Raw genomic sequence first — 22646 nt, 5'->3', positions numbered from 1 at the left:
GCTTTATTTTTCCAAGGTTTATGGAGAGAATTGACATCATTTGATTCATGATTACAGAATCAGAAAAACGTGTTTGTCGCTTTCAGCACAGTTGAATGTGCGTTCTTGTCAGTGGTGCCGTTTGTATTTAATGTGATGGTTGTCAAGTTATAGTGGTTGCTGCGTGTATTTGTTTTTGTTCATTTATTTTTTGTTTATTTTTATTATCATTATAATTCTGTTTATTTCTATTATTCTCTATGTTTTTCCTTTCCTTTCTCTTTTTGTTTTTCACATGGTAATAGGTATGTTATACATCATGTTTCAACAATGTACAAACCTATAAGCAAGGCATTCATGTGTTAGCCTAATTGTGAGCTGAATGTCTCATTTCTCATTCTATAAAGTATTTGAAAATGTGTTGTGAGTGGTAACGGCTTGGAGTCTTTTGACACCATTCAAATGCAAACAACCTTGAAAGAAAGGTTTCTTCAGATATCTTCAGGTCAGAGACAAAGTTATTAAAGGAATCAAACAATTTGTGACGTGCTGGTCACAAAGGAAACAGCTGGGAGCTGGAGCTGCTTTGTTTTTTTGTTTTATACTTTTTTTTAATCAATCGTAAACATGTAATCAGAGACTGGAAGTTTTGGTGAAATTGAGATGGGTTTTTGTTTTTGTACTTTAAAATGTACTTTTTGTAGCACCATGTTGAGTATAATGAGACACATAGATAATGAAAGTTTGAAATAATGTATGTTTTGTACATTAGTATTTTACACATAATTTTACATTATTTTTGGTAATAAAATAATTAAAGCAACAAAAAAATCTGAGTAGCCACTTGGCTCTTTTTAAAGAGCCAAGTGGCTACTCAGATTGGCTCCTAAGAACGGCTTTCTTAAAAGAGGCGGAATCCCCATCACTACAATGAATCAGAGGATAAGGAACATAAGATAACAAACATCAACAGCTTGTTTCATTAATGTATAATGTATTACTGTATAAATTTCTCTGTTGTCACATTATACAATATGACAATAGTTCAGAGTATTTCTGTGCCAATGATAGTCTTGACGATATGACAAAGCACAGAGTACAACTTGCTCAAGATTTGGTGATGCTATGCTGAGCCAATGTATTCACATGAGTTCTTGTTGTGGGATTTTGGCTCTCCTTGTACTCGACTGGGGCTTGTGGAGTTGGTAGCAATGTTATTTTCACTTTTATCTTTGTATTATACTTTTGATTGCCAACAAGGAGGCCATCACACGTAAGTGGCTGCAGGGAAACAGGCCATCAAAGGACAACTGGATCACAGTTGTCAACAAAATACACCGTATGGATGGGTTGATCTTTTAAAATGGACTACATACCCAACCAGATGTAACTCACTGTTGGTATTGCTGGCACTACTGCCTGTGCTATACTTACCTTTCATTATTATCAGAAGAAATTCTTGTTTTATAGTAAAACTAACCACATCACATTACACGTGTACCATATCGGTGTATTTTAAAACTTAAAACAACCAAGTAGGGTCACCAAACATTACACACAACTTCAGAAGAAGAGACCAAATTCAGGTTGTTCTTCAGGGTGTTTCAAATTTCCCAAAATCTTTTTTTTTTTTTTTTTTTTGCGCTGAGCACAGCATTGCAGCACTTCTGTATCATGCAAAAGCAGTGGCTACTGCTACCCTGGCAGTATGCTGTACGTGATTGTTCAAAGAGCCACATATTATATCTGACTTATTTAGCAGAAACACCACACCAATGACCAAGGAGATTAGTGGAGGAACATTCACAAAAAAATAATGTAAAATGAATAGAGAACAGCTGAATGCTTTTGTTACCTTACATTATAGATAAAACATGCAAGGTCAGTAGCCACTGATCTTTTGAATTATTGGTGGGAGGAATTTTAAAACATACTTAATACACCTTTAAACCAGCCCACCCACAAGAGACCTCAGGGTTCCTGTCTGTCTCAGTGATGGTTATTGACTTGAGCTAAACATGCCCTGCACAGGGCCCCTTTGTCCTGTAGTAAATATTCCACTTTATTATTTGATTGTGATCTATTGAAGCTGCCTACTCTGATCACTGCAAACATGTCTGAGGAGCAGGTGTTCCTGCAATGTTCATGAATAACAGTAATCTCAGAGCAAGAGGAGATGCAATATTCCCAACATTGTATCTATTTTTCTAGATCTATTTTTGTATTGTTATCCTAAACCTCTTTTATTTTTGTGCAAAAACAGTATTAAAGGGAAATTGCAGTTCAGTTCACATGCAGTTCCAGTTTGAGGAGTAAAACTAAACGTGAGTCAGTGTCCATTCAAACTGACCACGTGCACAGTCAGAAAGCTGACCAGGCCATCACCTCTGCTTGAGGCTAGCAGCTAAAAGCTTAGCTCGTTCTAGCATACCACATACACGGCGTCTCCCATTGGTTTGTACACTGCCATCTTGTTGTTTTGGAGGCAGAAGTAACCATATTTCATTTTGTTATAACGAATATATTCATTTTTAGATCAATCATAGGTGAACGCCAAACTTTTGTAAGTGCTGCTTTCAACATGTGGCACCAAACTGGGTTTTTAATGTAGCAATCCACTGCCACAAAAGTGGTGTATTTCATGTGAAAAGCAACCATTTTGTTTGGAATACACTGAAGAACTGATGAGCTGAGATGAAAACAAATTACAAACTGCAGAACAGACAGAAGATAAACTGTCAACTGAACCTCTTTCTGTCTGCACACAGACCGTAATGGTTTTGTATTATTAAAAAATAATTTACTATGGGGTTTGCACTGACTTATCAGCAACTCTTGCGTACCACTTCAATTAATTTTCGAACATCCTTGAGATCCTTGGTTATTTCAACTCTGAAGATTTATTGCCTTTAATGGTCCAAGCTCTTTTGACATATAAGGGTTTCTGACAGAACTGTGTGGTTTTCAGTTGCTTTCATTATCTCAGTGGAGCAGATCATGCTCTACTGTATTAATGTGTCTGTGGCTGCTTCATTTTAGTGATGTAGTGAGGTGTTGAATATGCTGTTGTATGCAAGAATAGGTGAGTGCACAACACTTAAAGAAAAGCGATTTACTATGGAATTATTCACCAAAATCAAGAAAGAAAATTTGCCAGCATGGTGACCTATTTATTGAAAAGTGGATTGAAAATAATAATAATAATAATAATAATAATAATAATAATAATAATAATAATAATAATAATAAACCCTCACTTACATGTCCGACTATGACACCCTACTTTGTTTTAGGGTCAAGCTAGCTATTACCCTCTAGTCACAACTCTTTCACATGAAATTCTTTCACAGTAGGAAAGAATTTCCCCTTTTTGCATGCTTGCATTACAAGATATGGTGCTTCTGTTTCATAAAGTTTCAGGAGACCAGGCCCACAACAGGAATCTGGAAATAGATTTAATCACATTTCTTTGTCTTTTTTTTTTTGCTGTAGGTCAGTGTGCAACTCATATAATTCATTTTACACAACCACAAAACAGATTAAATTTGTTACAACATCAAAAAAAAAAAAAAAGCTAAAAAAAGTGTCTCAAAGGATTATGGTTTCGGCCTTCCTCATTAATTAGGTCTGGATTTCGCCTCCTACATTTTCTAATGAAGGACACATGCATGCATTTCATGTAATTTTACAATTTCCAGGGTCCCATTACGCTCAGACAAGAATTAGAGACGAACATGAAAGGAAATCAAACAGGGAAATAGATTTGAGTTTTGTGATCTGCTGCTGTAGTGTCACTTCGTAGCATGATTTGTATACGCTAATCGCATGCTGATTAAACACATCTGTGAGGGAAAACCTCACAGCTTTCAATTTAATTATGTTCTAATTAGCATTAGGGTGTTCAGTGGTACAATTATTTCACTGAGAGCTGAAAGCATTATTCACTCAAGGACAAAACCAATGAGGACAGCTTAGTACTGTAGATGCCTCTGTATTAGCAGGTTATGTGGCGAGTATGCCTCCTCACTACCAGTGGTTGCTTGTGACTTATTTTAACTGAACAGGTGAGGGAGCACTTTGCATGAGATCCTTTCTGGCTATGCATATTGGCGTAATATTTCTAAGGGTAAATATGTGAGGTTACTGGAACGGGTTTGTTTTGTTATTTTGAATTCATCATCGGTTATGTTTGCTTTCCTCACTTCAGTGAGCAAGAATCACAAGGGAACTAGGAAGCTAATGGTTTGACCAACCAACTTTCCTTTACACTGCACTGAAATCAAAGAATAAGAAAGTCACATAAAAAAAATACACCACCAAGCTTCCACAGAATTAACAAAGCAGACAAGCACAGAGCAGATCTGAAGGATGTGCTATGACCTCCCTCTTGGCAATCTGCGAAACCCGTCGACAATTAAAAAACGGGTGAAGAAAAATGAGTGGGATCAGGACAGATTCAGCACTATTGATTTGTATGAGTGTTTACCCATCCAGAGGACTTGGCCAGGAACACGGACAGAGCTTAAAACAGTAAATCCTGAGCGGGTCAAGGTTTAGTGGATGCTTGAATAAGCCAAAGGACCTTTCTCTAAGAGACTGAGGTTTAATGAGTTCTTAAGTGCATTAAGTGAGTGTATTGAAGAAATTAGGCCAAGGTAACAACACAGAAAAAGCTTTCAGCGACTCTCAAACCACAGGCCACATCACATTTTTATGGCTATTGGTTGGCTTTATCACATTTTATGCCAACATCTGAAAATGTTTCTTGCTTCGTTTAATTGCCGCTTTACCTCCACAAATGTTAATAGAACACGCATTGCCCTCAGTTGCTGATTGAGAATCAGTTTCATCAGCCAGCGTATGCTTTCATTTATATTTTTGGCATTTAGCTAATGAACTAATCCAATTTCATTACCTATGATTTGTTGTCAGACCTCCTTTCGGCATTGAATCAATGGCAAAATATTGTGCAACTGCATGTTGCATATCTATACACCGTAACATTCTCACAGATCAATGACTAGTTTCAAGCTAAATTTACTCAAATGAGTCGTTCAAATGAGGAAATGAATCCATCTTGATCTTCTTGATGCTACTTACATGTTAGCTTACAAACTTTTTTATGCCACGTATGTACAGAAAAGAGCAATGATGCATTGTGTTCACCACAAAACACGATGTGCATCTGTTTGTTATTTATATTACAGGCCGTTTCATTGAATTTTACACTGCAAAGACTCATCTCAAACTTTGTCTGCGCAGCTCAGTCCTTTAAATCCAACCGTCCTTACTCACCCCCCCAACAGGCTTGAGGCAGAAAATATTAGGAATACCTCCTCAATACTGAGTTGCACCAGCATTGCACCATCTGTCTCTCAGCATGTTAAGGTGCAAAAGTTCCTCAGCCTGTCTCCTCCCCTCCATCTACTTCTTCCTTTCATGATTGAAGTGTCTTTAATAGAAGACATAAACAGTACATGCTGTAGATTTCAGCTGGCTTCACCTGATTATTCTGTTCGTGGAAAAGCAGACAACCTTCTCTACATAGATTTTAAATAGCTGTGGGTTGTTGGTGAGCCTCAGTGCAGCATTACCGAGAAGAGTCCACTGAGTGTAATTATACGAGTATTAAATGGTAGAGAAAACATTAGACAATACAGTCCATTTGCCAAATGAGCCATTTGTCTGGTGTATCAGGGTCAGGTGTGTTGCTGGCAGAGAAAGTGGGCAATAGCTTTGACCCTGTGTGTAGTTTGTCAGTTTGTTATTTAATCGAATTTTAGGAATGAAAAACTGCTGCCAAAAGCTTTTGGACAACACAGAAACCACAAAAAATCCAGTGCTGTCTAGAGACATAGAAGTGGCTTGATTCATTTTCTGCCCGTGGAAAGAAATGTTAGCAGCAGATCCTCAACATTGCAAACACAAATACAAGAGTCAAAATTACAATGACTCACAGAATAACAGAAAACAAGATGCAGTTTTTCTAACTTGATTTTAAGACCATATAAAAAAAAAGGTTGGAAGTCCTTTTTGTTCTACCAAATAGGCTTGTGTGTAATTCACCCTTTCTACTCTGCTGGTCAATGAGTGGTTGCGAGCCCCTGCAGTACATATAAAGAGAAAATAATCTGTAACCTCATCTGAGAGGTGTGTAGCGGAGCACAGCAGTGCCCTGTGGCAGGCATTGGGCTGACATGATATGGCAAGGATGTGTTGTATTTGAGCATGTCCGATTGTGTTGGAGCTTTCATCACCTGCTCTGCCTGAGCTGGTAGCTATCCTGAGGCCAGCGTGCCAGGTCACCGTCACACAGCTTTCACATTTGTGAGGGAGTTGGGAGATGTTTTTTGGTGTGGCAGTACTGTGGTAGCTGTTACTGTACTGCAGGTAGGTACACTACATAATGCCATTTGACTTGTGACTGTTTACTCATTGGGCTATTTATTCATTGGGTTTTATTTGAAACAGTAGGGGGCTGGTGGGAATGGATTCAAAGGAACAGATGTGGTTTAGTATGCAAAACACACACTCACATACACACCTGAAAACAGAGGGATGCATCATATTTGATTGTGTTTAAAATTTTAGAAAGTAAAAACCAGATGCCCACACAGTTGATGGGCGATTACAGGTTGCATTGCCTATTTTTTAGAGCAGCTGATTATTTCCTGATGAAAATTTCAAGTAAAAGATGCAATGAAATATTTCTTCTCAACATGTGACTGACAAATTTGTGCACAAACAGCGCACTGTTCTGTAGTTTGCTGAGAAATTAATGCATTCTGACTTAAGGATTCTACTACCTTTCAGTGCACTGGCACCATTGTTTGTTATTGCCTCATACAATTAGACTACAAAGAATGTAGTCAGGATATTGTTTGCATGTACATTACCTTCTTGTAGCGGGAATAGCAGAACCCTTTTTGAAATATCTATAGACCTTTCCAGTACTTGGCATCATGAGCTAGCTTGCAGCGTTGATGGCTGATCTCCTACAATGATTGCTAAGGCTCACCACAGCTGTGTGGCTAATGCATTAGTTCATCCCAGAGATCACCGGCTGTCATAAATAAAGACAATTAGCAATGCTTTGAACATGATCCTATACAAGCTCCCATTCTCCCCTCGTCAAATCCCCTTTCACGTAATCATTAATTTATGAAAATGGGCCTGGCAGTGGCTTCCATTTCTTTTTGTTTACTAGCCAACACTGTTCACTTTCACTGACACACTAGAGGGACTAAACGTGACTGGTATTAAAAAAAAAAACAGGAATATTTTTCAAGGACATCTGAAATTCTCCCAGCCTTTGGAAAGAAGTAGGTGATGGGAATATGCTGGCAGATAATGAAAATGGATTTTCTTTGCTTTCTTTGCCAGGGCGTGTTGTGAGGTTACAATTCTGCCCACATGCAGTGATTGATTCATGCTTGATCCCTGTTAATATCAAATATATATATATATATATATATATATATATATATATATATATATATATATATATATATATATATATATATATATATATATATATATATATATATATATATACACTACTACCACTACTTATACTTTAATACTTACAACTTTGACATCTGATTACAGACATGTAAAAAACTTTGAGGAGTGAAGAATGAAGGTTACACACTGTGACCATAGTTCTCTACACAGCTATAGCCCCTAACATTCTTCAATTGCTCACGGGAGCAAAGTCTTATAGCACTCTCACCAGTCAAGCTCAGAAGAGTTGCCCTGTCCTGCCTTTCATAAAAAACACTGATGTTCCTCAGTTTAACATGATGGTTCAGTGAATGCATGGTGCTGCTGCTGCAGAATAGTCGAAAATTGAGCACATTCACCAGATTCATGCTGAAGTATGATCAATGTTTAATGAAATAAATCATTTCCAAAGTACGATATATTAATCAGTAACAGTAGCAAAGTTTAGAACAGATATCACAGTTATCCTTTTCTTACTGATGGGTTAAGACATGTATGTAGACAGCACATCCATTTGGCTGGCATAATTTAAAAGCGCAATTCTTTGATGTGTATTATACACGAACATCAAACAAGAATCATCTCCATTACCACTCTGACACAGAATGGCTCCCTTTCTGCATAAAATGGGACATGTTATGTAGTTTCTTGGCATATACATCTGTTTGGAAGTAAAGCACAAAGGCAATGTCTTTAAATCGAAGTATTGTTTGATCATAATGATATGTTTGTGTCAAGTTGTGACAGTTGCAGTGTTTTTGTATTCATCTTTTGTTTTATTTCAGGTAAAGTTGACTGAGAATGTGTACTCTCTTTCAGCTCTGCCCTGCTTCACAGTTAGATAGTGTATTTAGACATAAAACACAGCTTGGAGCCGTCCACGGCGGCTTCTGTCACTCCCTCACTGTAAAGTGAAGGCTTGTCAGTGTGCAGAATCTTTGGGTTCGCCATCAGGCATAATCAGTTGGTATATTAGTGGGCTGAAGGGAGTCACCAGAGGAAGTCACCAAAATACCATCCTGCTGAATGTTAAGGCCACTTAGATTGGATTCACACTGTAAAACTGCCCTCTGTGTTACTATGAATTAATTCAATGAATGAAATGTGAATACATATTTAATACATAATACATATTATATAATACTATAATGATATTATAAAAATACAATATAATTATATAAACAAGTATTAACAGCAGTTCTGAAGAGAGAGAGTGAGCCAGAGCTATAAACTATATACCAGAAAAAATATGTTCAAGTTGCAGATGATAAATAAATGTAAACAATAGACAATATGTGCAATATTGCAGTAGCGCAAATAATATGTGACATTGAAATATTGGAGTTTGTGAGGTGATTAACTGTTTAAATTACTGTTGTACACTGTGATGGTTCGTGGCAGGAATGATTTCCTGAAGTGGTCCTTGTGCGCTCTATTCTCTTACTTACTGTCATTATACTTGCTGCCGCTATATTTTTCATATATTTTTTACTTTGGCATTAGATTAAATAGACAAATAACTGAAATGTCAACAACATTCTTAGAGTAAGGACGCTTGTGTGTCAGTTTTAATTTAAAAATATAAAGGGACTTCTTGAAACCAACCACTCACTGAAGGCCAAGGAAACAACACTCTTTTCTGATTGCTGGAATGAGCACTTCCATGGCTGCCTGCTTTTGGCACTTTGCCGGCTCTGTGCATTCCTGTCCTTGCACTGCACTTATAAATCTGAATGCATTTGTTCACTTCAAAAATATCTCCAAATGTCAGGAACAACAGATGGGTGTTTACCTGACCCCATTATCATGTACAAAACTAAAGCAACTGACCTGAAAAATGGAAAAAGAAGTGAAAACTTGGAATGATTTCCTGTGATAAGGTTATATTCTGTGGTGCTGTCAGTATGAATGGCACTGGGATGGAAAAGGTCAAACTGTTGAGAAAACAGAATGAAAGGATGGCATCTTTAAAAGTTTCAGCCTCCCATCTTGTATTAATCACTTTCATGAAAGTGTAGGACTCGACAGCAACCCTTCAACCAAGTGTCCAGATGTTGTTTAAGAGGGATTTCATAAAAATGAAAAGGAACTTTACCAACAATGCAGTTGAAATATCCATCCATCCATCCATTGTCTATACCCGCCTATCCCTTTCGGGGTTGCGGGGGGGCTTTAGCCTATCCCAGCTGTCAACGGGCGAGAGGCAGGGTACACCCTGGACCGGTCACCAGCCGATCGCAGGGCAACATATAGAGACAGAAAACCATTCACACTCACACCTACGAGTCACCAATTAACCTAATGAGCATGTTTTTGGTCTGTGGGAGGAATCCGGAGTACCTGGAGAGAACCCACGCATGCACGGGAAGAACATGCAAACTTTGCACAGAGAGGCCCTGCTGGACCCAGGGATCAAACCAGTGACCTTCTTCCTGTGAGGCACGCGCACTACCTGCTGCTCCACCGTGCCGCGTTCCCACTATTAAGCTCTCATAAATGTTTGTGTATGTCCAATGGGCAGTAGTATGATACTGTACCATTACCAGACATGTCATAGTTTTCTGGGATTATGAACAAGATGTTGATACAACAGGTATTGGCTGTGCACCAGCACAGTGATCAGGTGCCTATAATCCCAGTAAAGAACATGAGTATCATTTCTTCTTTAATAATTAGAAGCTCAGGTCTACTGATTAAAAGGTTTTCATATTTCATATTCACACAGGGGTTAAACTGGCGGCTAGCAACAACAGTTTTCTTATTACCACCTGAGTTGGCATGGCAACCATGCAATGTGCACAGCAAATCCAACAATACGATATAGATTGATGTGGTTGGAGTGTATGCCTACTGTATGTCCACTCTGCAGTTTCTTCTATAAACACACAATGACAAATTTCACATAAAAATCCAAAGATGTTCTTATTTGCTTCTATTGTTTGCATTAATCTCCATCATCTTCATCCTCTCTGAGCAGAAGATGTGAAATAGCTCCTCAGCTCAACTCAGCACTTGTTATTAACTCCACTGAACACAGAAGGTACCATACCCTCATTATGCAACAACAATGAACATGACCATCTGTACGGAGACCACCATCACAAAGGAAATGTTTATCTACACCATGTGCAAGATGTGTGAACTGAAATGATAAACACACCCGTCTGGAGTAATGGACTCTTGGATAAAGTCATCACAGTGTGAAGACAGACAGAAATACAGAAAAATGAATGTATTTTCCTTCTCTGCTCTGCATCTAATATAGGGTAGCCTGTTCATAATAATCATGAGTATGCACTACCTAATGACCCTTTCTATCCAGTGTGTATCATTGCCTGCATGGTTTCCCTTCAGAGTGACTGATGAAACACTGATATAGAAATATCAATAAAAAGCTGAATAGATAGTTTCAGGATGGCTGATGGTTTGACATCTCCATGACTATTTTAATCCCCATTAAAGTGGGTGGGGTGATAGTGTTCGTTTTGTTATGGCTTTCATTGCCATGTCCATCAAATTAATGTCTGTGAAAAGTGGCATTTTCATTTCAATGTTGTTCTACAGTGGCAGCCATTGACAGCATGTAACTACAGTAACTTGCATTTATACTGCTGCACACATTTTCTTGAAGCTAATGGTTAATAGCTTCAAGCCTTATTAAAGATTCTGTTGCATCAGTTGCTTCTCTTTTTGTCCAAAGACAAATCTGAAATGTGTATTGATTTGATAAAAAGAAGAGAGACTGCTTAAACTTCACTCACCTCCAAAGAAAGATATTATTATGTTGGCCTAATATACAGTATATAGAGAGAGTTTCAGTCAAAAAACAAATTGGTCCTTGTGGAATTAGCAAAACTACTCCTTCTCTGGTTGGAGCAATGTTGTAACTATAAAGCATCAGCAAAGTCATTAAAGCTCACAGTTAAAAATTAGAATATGTAATAGGTTTAACTCTTTGGAGCAACACTCCACCACTTATTCCTCCAAGTGCAGAAACTGAATATTTGCAGTTCACACAATCTGGTTGAAATTCATGTAACGTTTTTAAGCGCTTGAGGATCCAATCATTACTGAAACATTCTGTCATTCTGTCATTCAGAAGAGGCAATAAAAACAAATGTAATGGTCATGTTGTCATATTGACATTCAGAAATCATGCCTTGAGTCACAAAGCGAGAAAACATTCCACCTTAGAAGTTGCCGGTGGCCCCGAGCAGCACAGTGATTTGAATTACTTTTTCTCCTGTCTATAGTTAGCTAATCTTAACTAGCAAAGACAAAATGGCAGTAAAACATCCCGTCATTCATCATTCATTGTTCTGACACTTTCTGTATTTGTGATGCATTTGTGCTGCATCCACAATGCCCGCAGGGAATGAAAGCTTGCTTAGCTACATTTTCACAGCCTATTAGATGAGCTTGACCTCTGCCTGCACTGCAACTTTTCCTCAGGATGGATGTTTCGAATGCGGCCTCATTTGCTCAGCACAAGTAAGTAAAAGAAATCATTCAAAGGGCAGCGGCCCAAGTTCGATTCCAACCTGCGGCCTGCTGTGGCATGTCGTCCCCTCGCTTTCCCATTTTCCCCCCTCTTTTGTACTGCTGTCTCCAAAAAAGGCTAAAAAGATAAATAGTAATAATAATAATAACAGAAATAAAATTAGATATGTACGTATAATGAAAAATGCAAAGGTGCAAAATAAAATCAAGTATAGAAGGCTATGCACATTATACAGCAAGTATAAAAAATTTATCTTTCCAAAACTACAGTGTCCTTGGGTTATTGCATAAATAACAGAGTAGTGTAAAGAGTAAGTTTGTGTTGTTGTGATGTGAAACCACATCAACTCAGTTCTACACTGAATGATGGCGAACTAGCCGACAGTCCCACATTACCCCTGTTCTTGCTTCCCTCCATTGATTTCCTGTGAAATTCAGAATGAACAACAAGATCCTGTTGATTTCTCACAAGGCTCTGCACTACTTCGCCCCCAGTTACATTTCTGACCTCCTCGTCCCGTATTCTACTTCCCTCGACCACTGCGATCCTCTAATCTCAGCCTTTTATCCATCCCTCGCTCCAACAGCAAAACAAAAGGTGATTGTTCCTTTGCTTTAGCCCCAACCCTCTGGAATCATCTCGCGCCATCGATCAGATTTGCTGAATCTGACTGTTTCATGTAGCTTCTAAAAGCACATTTTTATAGGCAAGCCTTTTGTATAGATCTACACTCTGTGGTTTGTTTGTGTTGTTTTTGTAGTCTGGTCGTCTCTCATTGTACTTTGTTTTATATTGTATTGTATTTTACCTTATACATTTATTCATTTGTATGTTTTCATACAAATGAAAGTGTGTGAGGCACTTAAATAAAGCTGGGCTTATTTACTTACATACTGCATCCACGGTATTTCTTGACACTGCTGTAGTTATGCACATGTGAATGAGTGATGTATGCGCATGCATCAGAGCTTCACTCCTGTAGTCTCCTTAAACAAATCGCACGACACCACAAAAAATGTGTCCTCCATCATTCTCTGTTCACTTGTCTCTCTTGAAACATAAATAAAAATAGACAGATCCATGCTCAGTTTGCTTTCTCTCATTTATACGTTTTATAATGTTGCACTTTTCTCCTCCATGTTGTTTCCATCCATGTTTTGTGTCATTGTTTGTTACCTTGATTATGTGGTGAGACATTGTTATAATCCTCAGGATTTCTGTTTTAACTGTGTATTTGTACTTCATGCTTTATTTCATCACCCATATAAACAAGTCAACAAAATCTTAAGTGAAATCACTGTATATTCAAGCATGACGGCACATTTATTATGTGACACTCATTTACTGCTTATTCATAACTTCTGGATTAGCACAGGGTGCGATGTGACAGTCCAATTCTGACATCACTAAAACAGCCAATTTTACTTTCTGCAATGACAACACATGCTTGAGTAGTCATTGAAGTTCATTTGCATATTAATTTGAAGACAGATGCTACATGGTCTCTGCTGTATGAACAGAGCCCAGAGTTGGTCTGTGCTCGTGCCAGTCCAGCTGGAATTGTATTTATCAAACTGGATCCTTACAAACAGAATGCAGATTTCTTTATTTGGAGGAATTAGGTGTCAGCTCATCCTGTTTCCATGTTGAATTTCTGAACAGCTCTAATTCATTAGACTTAATGGAGTTTTCCATCTAACTTACATAGAGGTGTTGGAATTCAATATATAACATACACTGGCTTATTTTGTCTGGAACCCATATTGAACTTGTGCTGCTGTCATGTCTTCACGCTGATGAGCACAGTAAAACAGCATTTAATGCTGATATGAATACATGACAATCAAGTTCAAAATGATTTGATCTTGAATTCATTTCAAGACAATATTGAATATTTCTTTTTTCTGCAAATCGGGTACTACTATGATCAGAGACTCAACAGATTTTGGATGGTCAATTTCATTACGATCAGTTCAGAACAGCTGTTTACATGCCATTTACCAGTGGTGGAGGAAGAATTCAGATCATTTACTCAAGTACCTCAGATTTGTACAACACTTGAGTAAATGTATGAAGTTACTCTCCACTGCTGCCATTTACTTTACAATATGAATTATTTTTTACTTGTAATATTGATACAGAGAAATGAAAAACTCTGAACACACTGTCTGTTTAGCTTACTCTGTTTTTTTTCTGTCTCACTTCTCCTCATCTTCCCATTCCCTGCCTTCTTTGATTTTCTGCAGAACAAATTACATCAGTGTCTGACTGTGCTGCATCATGTTGTGGATGAAGTGGAAGATTGTGGTGGACTCTCTGCGTGGACGGAGAAGGAGAATGCCCTGTTCGCTCTGGTTCCTCCTACTGTTGGCCGCTGGAGGTCTGGTTCTCTTCATCCACCAGCGTGATCTGTCAGAGATGGTCCAGCAACAAGGCTCAGGTTAGTCTCTACTTGACAGAAAACACCATAAAGTTTAACCAGTGTGGCTTTTTGGAGGCTGATACTTGTGCTGACACGTTCCAAAATGACTCTTGATATGATTTCTTCTTTGTAATCATCTCAGCTTCAAATCTCTCCTTTCTGTCGTATTTGCAGTGTGTTATAACTGAAGTGGACCAGCACACTAACTGTTCCTCTGGATGGGGGGAAATGCAAAATTTTATGCAAGGGAACGCAAAACTTAATGTGAGGTCATGCAAAATTCATTGCGAGTGAATGCATAAATAGCTCAGAAAAACTGACCCACTGTGGCCTTTTAGGGCCTCTGGAGAATGTGTGAAAATATAGAGAAAACTGTGGAAGTCTGTGATAAACTTTTTTTTATCAATAGCATTCTTGTATGCGTATATTGCTGAAAACATTATCTGACAGATTAGTCAAACAATTGAGGAAACTGCAAATGTGCTTTATTTCATGTGATTGTGTTAATCTATTGGCAAGAGAATACACCCGCTGAATGATAATGAGTTGCCAAGTGGCAAACAAAAGTATACAAAAGCCTGCAAAGATGCAAATGCATCTTCATACACACACACACACACACACACACACACACACACACACACACACACACACACACTCAGGACAAAAACATACAAAGGTGAGCTATTGCACGGGTACAGACAAGAATAGTTGTTCTTGTTGTTTTATTGTGGAATATTGTGTGTTTTTGCTTTTCATATGTTGCATTTTAATATGTTCTGACTGGCTGCTACCTTGGCCAGGTCTCTCTTGTAAAAGAGATTTTGAATCTCAATGGGACCTCCTGGTTAAATAAAGGTAATAAGAAAAGAACAGCAATGCACACGTAAGCACACCACAGCCATCTGTACATACATGTAAACATGTGTGTTTTGCATAAATATACAAGCAGGCAAGTGCACACGTTAATGCATATAAATGCACAAAAAGCAATCATACTAGATGTATGTATACATGCAATCACAGCACACACAGATGCACAAGTATACTTGCTGTATGCATACACACACACAGTACATGTGTGTGAACAGACTATATTATCTGGTGTGTGCTGCATTCAGGTTTTACCGGCATGGTGGAGAGAACATTTGTTGCCCAAATACTTCCATTTTCATTCCAGCTCGGTGGCCTCAAGGTCAGAGTTTCCACCCTGATAGAGAGAGGCTGTACATTCAATTTCCAAATGAGTCAAACCTTTGTCCTCATGAAGGGACCCAGTGTGCTTCTGCTTGGCACTCAGCATTAAGGAGATTGGGGTTTAAGCAGCTGTGATGGAAGAGTGTCCTGAGCGTGTAAAACTAAGCTGCTTCATGTCTCAGAAACAAGAGATCAGCTGCATGTTTATGTGCGTCTTTGGCTTGTTTGACACTTTCTACCTAAATCAGAGCAGCATTAGTTAAATGTTTTTGATTTGACCAGCCCCTGACTTTATTTCAACTCAGATATATTTTACATATCAGGGACTCATTGGTGATATTTCCCCCATCTTCGGATTTCGGAAACTGCAGATTTTGGGGCTATTCTGTGTAGTCCTTTTGGATGAAACTCTTTAAGAAACATAATGCGGTTCACATGAAAAGGACCCTCTGTAAATACTTGAGGTGCTTATGGTGCTCCACAAAAGTGATGATAAACTGGTCCAGTGGGCTCTCCAGGAATTAAACCAGCAGAGCCAGAGAAGTTGCAGCAGTAACGTTTGTCAACAGCACTGTGAATCATGAATATCAGAGCGGTGTCACAATCCACAGCAAAAAGAGTCACTTAGCTCCAGTGGAATCTCTCCAACCCGCTAATATTCCACTGATTGTCAGATGCTTCCAGGCACAGTGGCAGGTGAAAAAAAGGCCGTGCGATGACACACAGAGGACATACACAGGAGCACATATGCTAAACAGATACACATATGTACAGTATGTACAAATATGCAAACCATGGCAAGTAAGATTTAATATTCATGATGAATGTCTTACCAAGACCCATTAGAGCTTGTAAGAAGTTGGTTTGTGCATTTAAGGATCACACCAAATTGATGGTTTTCATCCCTTTGATTTTCTTGTGTGACAAAATGCATGGGATAAAACCAGTTTTAAAGCCCTAACTGCCATGTGAGCGGGCTGCATCACTTTAAGGGGGAAACATTTTTCAATAAAAGCCCTGGTCAGTGTTGGCAGATGTTGGTGATAACATTAGTAAATTCTAGATCATTGTCTATTCTTTTATAACAAAGTCAAGTAGATATAATTAGGATGACTGATTAATAAAGTTAACATTTGTACATTGCAATGTTGATTTGAAGTGTTTTGGATAAGAACACTGTAGACACTCATTTAAATGGTATTTACTATTAGTATACGTATGTAACGTAAGTGCAGTGGAATATAACAACAGTAATACTGTATTAAAAAGATATTATTAAAAGTGTTGGCAGTCCACTTAGCACGATTGCTAATAGAATCATTGTCGTGCAATCAGTAAGCCGAACATAGAGCATTTTTTAATGTTACAAATTGAGTGAATGCTTAAAATGAAAACAATTGTAGCATTTCATTGACGATTCCTCTCTCTTGATTATTAACCATTTTTCAAGCATAAAATGTACATCTTTGGAAATGTTTGGCAGCCTAAGCACGTCCTTTTATCTCGTCTGCTATATCATTTCTTGAATATTGAAGTAAGAATTCTAGTTTACTAAATCATGCATGAGAGACTGTGTGCTGTATACAGAGCACAGTGGCTACACAGTCTTCCCAGCCCCCTCGCTAAAGCACAATGAGCAAGCAGTATCTTTGCCTTAAGCTATGGTGCTTCGCCCTAGCAGAAGCTCATATCTAATAGAGCTGAGTTATAATACATTGGGTGTCAGCTTTTATCTGCCTCCCCCTCCTTCTCCACCTCTTTATTTGGCTTCCAGTGCGCTTGAGAGCTTTGTATCGCATGGTTTAGATGGCCTGCACAATGGTAGCTGAGAAAACTGCAGTTTAACTGGCAACAGTCTCCCCCTGATCTCTCCCAAGTAATTGTTTAAGGACGATTGGAGAAGCAGCAGCCGTTTTCTCAGGGAGAAGAGACACCTTTAAAGTTAGCAGTTCAGATAAATTGTCGGCACAATTTATACCTCTGGGTGTTTTTCATGGCAGTGAGGGCCAAGTGCTCTGGTGAGGGGAAGGTTGGCCTGTGTGACACCTCACAAACCCCAATGCAGAACAATCCATTAATGGAGGAGAAGAGGTGAAGTTGTTGTCCCGTTTCATGTGTGATGGTGAAAATGTGTGTTTTCTAACAAACAAGTGTGTCTGGATCCCAGTGTGAGCCATAACATGCCATTTGTTAGGTGCCTTTGACAAAATGATCCTGCATTCTATCCAAAGTGCATATCGAGCTTATCATCGCTGGCTCTGCAGGTGGAAGTGAGCTCATACTACAAACCAAACACACTGTTTCTAACTTTATCTATAATTTTACTTTGAATTAGTATCAATAACATTTTAATTACACAGTATAATGTACATAGAAACAAAATGTTTTGAGAGAGGCCTTGTCAAAATTATTTTCAAACGAAAATCCCACCAAAGGGGTTAATATAACAGCAGCGCCTTGTCGAAACATGCTAGTTTAAATGAAAACGACTGTTCAGATATCCTGATGCTCTCGAATAAAGTTTTTAAAGAAATACGCTACCTCTCATTAAAGAGATCTCTTTGCATGTTTTTTCCCTTGGCGTTTATATTACTGCACCATCAGCTTCCAGCTGAAATCTACTGTAAGTGCAGAGTGGTCGGTTGACACAGTAAAAGGCCAAGGTCTGAAAGATGGACTCCATTGACACATTTTCCATCAAGTGGTAAAAAACTTAGCATCACTTCTTCTCTTCAAATGCTATTTACATTCATAACCATGATATCGCCCAGTCAATTCTACTTCTGCTGCTGCTAAAAAGAAGAAGAAGGCGAAGTAAAAAGTCTGTATTCAGTGATGCAACATTTAGGCACCATGCCATACAGTAAGCTGGCAGCTGCAGAGGAAGCCTAGTGTTCAATAAAGCACTGAGGAAATGAGCCTTCAAGGAGTTTTAATAAATAGTATAAACTGTAGGACAAATGCAGCACATACAAGAGAGGTAAACAGTCCTGAGATACTGGGAAAACATGAAGCTGTGGAGGCAAAGTGATCGAGATAAACATCCTCTTTGGATACACAAAGCCTTGTTTTTTTGGCTGTAATCATGTCAGGTTTATTCTGAAACACTATTCTTTTCGACAAGCAGGACATTTTGAATACAGTAAATAAAAAAGTGGATTAAAATTAATCATCTGGCTGTACACCAGTGGCCTCCTCCAACTCCACATCCCTCTATCTCTGTCCACATGGAGCCTGCCAGGAACTGCATGGGCATATTGTTTCACGCTCGAAGGTAAAATTTGATCTCTCCGTCAGAGGTCCAGTAATCCCCTAAGCCTTGTCTGTTTGCAAAGTCCAATTTAGCTGTCTTTTAATGTAATTAAATTGTGCTGATGACCCTCAGAGCAGGGGAACTGCGCCGTATTTGAATGCAAATCCTCCACTGGATGTTTATGGAAAAAAATGAATGTTATTTTACCCTGCTTTTCCAATCTTTCATCAGTGTGCACAAAGCTCCTTTAACAAAGCCTGTTTCTGTTGTGCTGGCACTATCCCCTCCATTCCTCCCACAGCAGGAAGATCACTGGAAAGCAATGCTTTGCAAAGCCAACCCCGTCACAGTGATTTTTAAACCAACCACACAAACAGTGTGCCCCCTGAAAACAAGGGCTATTATGTCTCTCTGAGCATAAGTGCGACAACATATCTTGATTGGAGTGTTTTTGCCATCCTGCTCAGTGTTGGGATCACATGACATTTTGCATGAGGCATGGGTATCCCAGCATCTATTTTAGCAACCGCTGTTCCACATTCTGTTCCGCTATCCCCTGTTCATGTGTGGGAGGACACCTTAGTGATGGAGGCCTCTAGGATACCCTGAAAAAAAAAAAAAGAAAAAAAATTAGATATTTTTCATGCAAGGGTATCAGATGCCAGCATCACCGTCTCTTCAGCCTCTTCCAGACTTGGTCCATGCCAATTGGATTTAAAATGGAGCCGTTCAGAGGCAACTGCAAGGTCATGTGGTTTTCCATTAACATTAATGCCCGGGGTTATGCCACGGGAGCCCTGCAACATAATCTGTTTTCCCTGCCATCTGATCCTGCTCGCCAATAGCTTCTATATGCCAATCTATACAAATAGATTTTTTTTTTCATAGTCCTGTCCCAGCAGAGGTCAGTGTTGAAAAAAAGTGAGCACTGTTAAACACTGATGGATGGTTTTAAGAAATAATTGTTGACAAAACTTTTTTTTTTTGATAAAAATGTGAAAATAAGGACAAAAAAAACCCACTTCAGATTTTTGGTGAAAACCTGCTTCCCAGTTTCTTATTTATGTTGTGAGAGAAAGGCTACTCTGTGTTGTAGAGTCTGGTGGGAATGGGTGTACAGCCACAAATCACATTACTGCAGAGCTGTCTACGGCACTGTTCTTCACTCCCAAAACTAAAAAAAAAAAAAACAAAACTTTAAAACAGCTGATCTTGTGCTATCCAAAAACCCATGAAATATGGAACACAGATCTGAAAGCAGCCATGCAGTATGAGGGGAAGGATGAGAGGAAGTGAGGGAGGATGTTGATTGAAATAAACAAAAAGAAAAGAAAAACATATTCTGTGATCTTTCTTTCAACTCTGCAGAGTTGAAGATTCATCCTTTGAGGCACTGACAAGCAGACAGGGTCAGGACCCCTACTGAGCAGCAGAGCACGGCTTGGCCGTCCTGCTGGTGGTGGGGGGGCTTTCAGGGTGCCCTTTTCCATAATGCCATGTTGAGCAACATTAAAAACTCCAAAGGAAATAAAGCAGAACAAGGCAAGAGCACCAGGTGGATCCAACAGTGAGGCTGATTTTCTTTGAAGACTGTAATCACAGATGCTGCCGCTCAGTGCTGTCAGTCTGTCCTATGCTATGTCAATGCCAGAACCACAGCCAAGGCTCAGTACGCTCTCTGCTTCTGCGTCTGTGAACACAAAAGGGTTCATCTTTACAGAGACAGTTTCAGATAAAATCATAGATAAAGCCACAAACAAAGCCTGAGTTCAGAGTGGCATTCATGCTCCAAATTCCAATTTTCTGCCCATATTTGATTTTTTTTGGATGACTGACCATATCTATTTTAGGATGGAGCCCAAATGCAGTAATAGTACAAACTAATCATGATTTTAAAGAGACCTCTGTAAAGATGTCACAGAGGTAGAATACATGCCAGTTAGAGATCTGACTGACCTGAAGCTCTGAAATGCCAACTGAGACATAGTTGGCAGGACGTCTCTCCTCAACAATGCATGTATTGTAACCGTGTTCCTCCATAATTATTACGAACAGGTCAGCCTCAGCAGTACACAGCCATGCCGACACTGATTAAACTCAGCATTTGGCACTTGTTCTTGTCCTGGCTGCCAGTGTCCCCAGTCGTTCTGCTGTCTGTCTGACACTGAATCTTTAGGTATCTCTGGGAACAAGAGGCGTCATGTCCTCATGGGAGCACCAATTAATCAGAACTGGACTGGTTATCAAAAGCTATTTAATAAGAGCAACGTGACTGACAAATATGGAGCCAAAGCTGACATCTCTGCTCAGTATCCAAAAAACTGGGGACAAAAAATAAGTTTTGTCGGTTTATTCTTCTTTTATTTTCCTTATTAACCCCAAACTGGTCAGTTTCAGAGAGAGTGTCACACATTTTTTGTAGTAAGTATACCAATTAATTTTCAGTCATGTTAGGTTTGAATCACACTGGCAAAATCAAATACCACGTTAGCCAAGGTTGTTAGTGTGGCTCCGTCCACTTCAGCTGTGGTGTCCAAGAACATAGTTGACATGTGCTTCAATTAAACTCCGTAGTGCATGTTCTTTAATTTCAGCCTTTTACTGAAAACTTTTGTTCTTCAGATGCAAAAATGAGAAATAGTAACAAAATACTTTGAAGATACTAAACAAGCATGATGAGCACGGCAACAACCACAAGCATGGTAGATTAGTGTGCTGTTGTGGCTCCATGCTCCAACTAAATTAACTAACAAGCACAGGCAGCATGTCACACATTTTAACAGATCAGAGGCCAGAGCGGACTGCAGTCATTAATGCTCCTAATTAAGTACACTCCAGGAGAACTATAGAGCTGCTTATCCTTACCAAATCAAATACGTCAAAGTATAATGTATTTAAAACTATTTCTCTATTATTGAAGTGGCTCTAACATTTATTACATTACTGTTGCTGGATAAAGTCGACAGTAATACATTACCTACAATATGCAGGTTGTTGCCTCACCAGAGGTTTGATATGTGGAATTTTTTATATCTTAATGTTATATTTTATAGCTATTGCTTTTTATGATATGAGTTATGATCATTTGGTATTGATTAAAACTTAGGTCATACATCAAAAAGTCACACACACCCTTTCTTTAGGGTATTGGTTCTTTCCAAAGTTGCAGGTTAAAATCTTCACAACAGCAGGTCATGCACAGAGCACTCTGCTGTGAATCAGTGCTGGAGGAGACGTAGAGACCCCGATGCCGCCTGCTCTAATTGTGTCCCCCGCAAAATTTTGGTTTGCATGACACCCCTGGATGCACAGTAATTTAACAGATATAGATAGAAATTTTTTCTATCCTACAATTGTCTGTCCTATGATTTGTGTGAGAGCAATGCAGTTTCAGTCAGTTTCAGTTCATTTAAAAGGAAGAAGGAATATGTAATGGTCACTTCCTTTGTACTGTGGTCCTTGTTATTTCCAACTCCACTGCTGACCTTGGGAGGTTGAAGGTGGCCATATTCAATTGTAATTCTAATTTGATTTACACAGTGCCAAATCACAACAGAAGTTGTCTCAGGTCTCTTTCTATACAAAGCAGGTCAGTACTATAGTCTTAATCTACAGAGACCCAGCAATTCCTCCATGAGCAAGCACTTGGCGACAGTGGCAAGGAAAAACTTCCTTTTAACATTCTCCAGTTTCATCAAATGCTCCATACATTGATTTTGCATTTTATTTATTTTTCAATTCTTTAAACATTAGCCTTTCCTGTAGTCACTCCACTTAACAGTTTCTCTGTC

The 22646-nt window shown here is 38.8% G+C and overlaps 1 protein-coding gene across 1 annotated transcript in view; it reads left to right on the top strand.

Moving 5' to 3' along the window:
* LOC139333740 (carbohydrate sulfotransferase 8-like) overlaps window positions 1–22646 on the top strand; it is a 179524-nt gene that overhangs the window by 34083 nt on the left and 122795 nt on the right. The window contains exon 2 of the mRNA XM_070966371.1: window positions 14230–14423. Coding sequence (XP_070822472.1) covers window positions 14264–14423 — 160 coding nt within the window. The 5' untranslated portion in view covers window positions 14230–14263. The remainder of the gene's footprint in view (window positions 1–14229; window positions 14424–22646) is intronic.

This window comes from Chaetodon trifascialis, chromosome 1 (assembly GCF_039877785.1).
Source record: "Chaetodon trifascialis isolate fChaTrf1 chromosome 1, fChaTrf1.hap1, whole genome shotgun sequence".
NCBI lineage: Eukaryota > Metazoa > Chordata > Actinopteri > Chaetodontiformes > Chaetodontidae > Chaetodon > Chaetodon trifascialis.
Note: the sequence above shows the minus strand (reverse complement) of the source record. Positions and strands in the feature narration are given on the sequence as shown.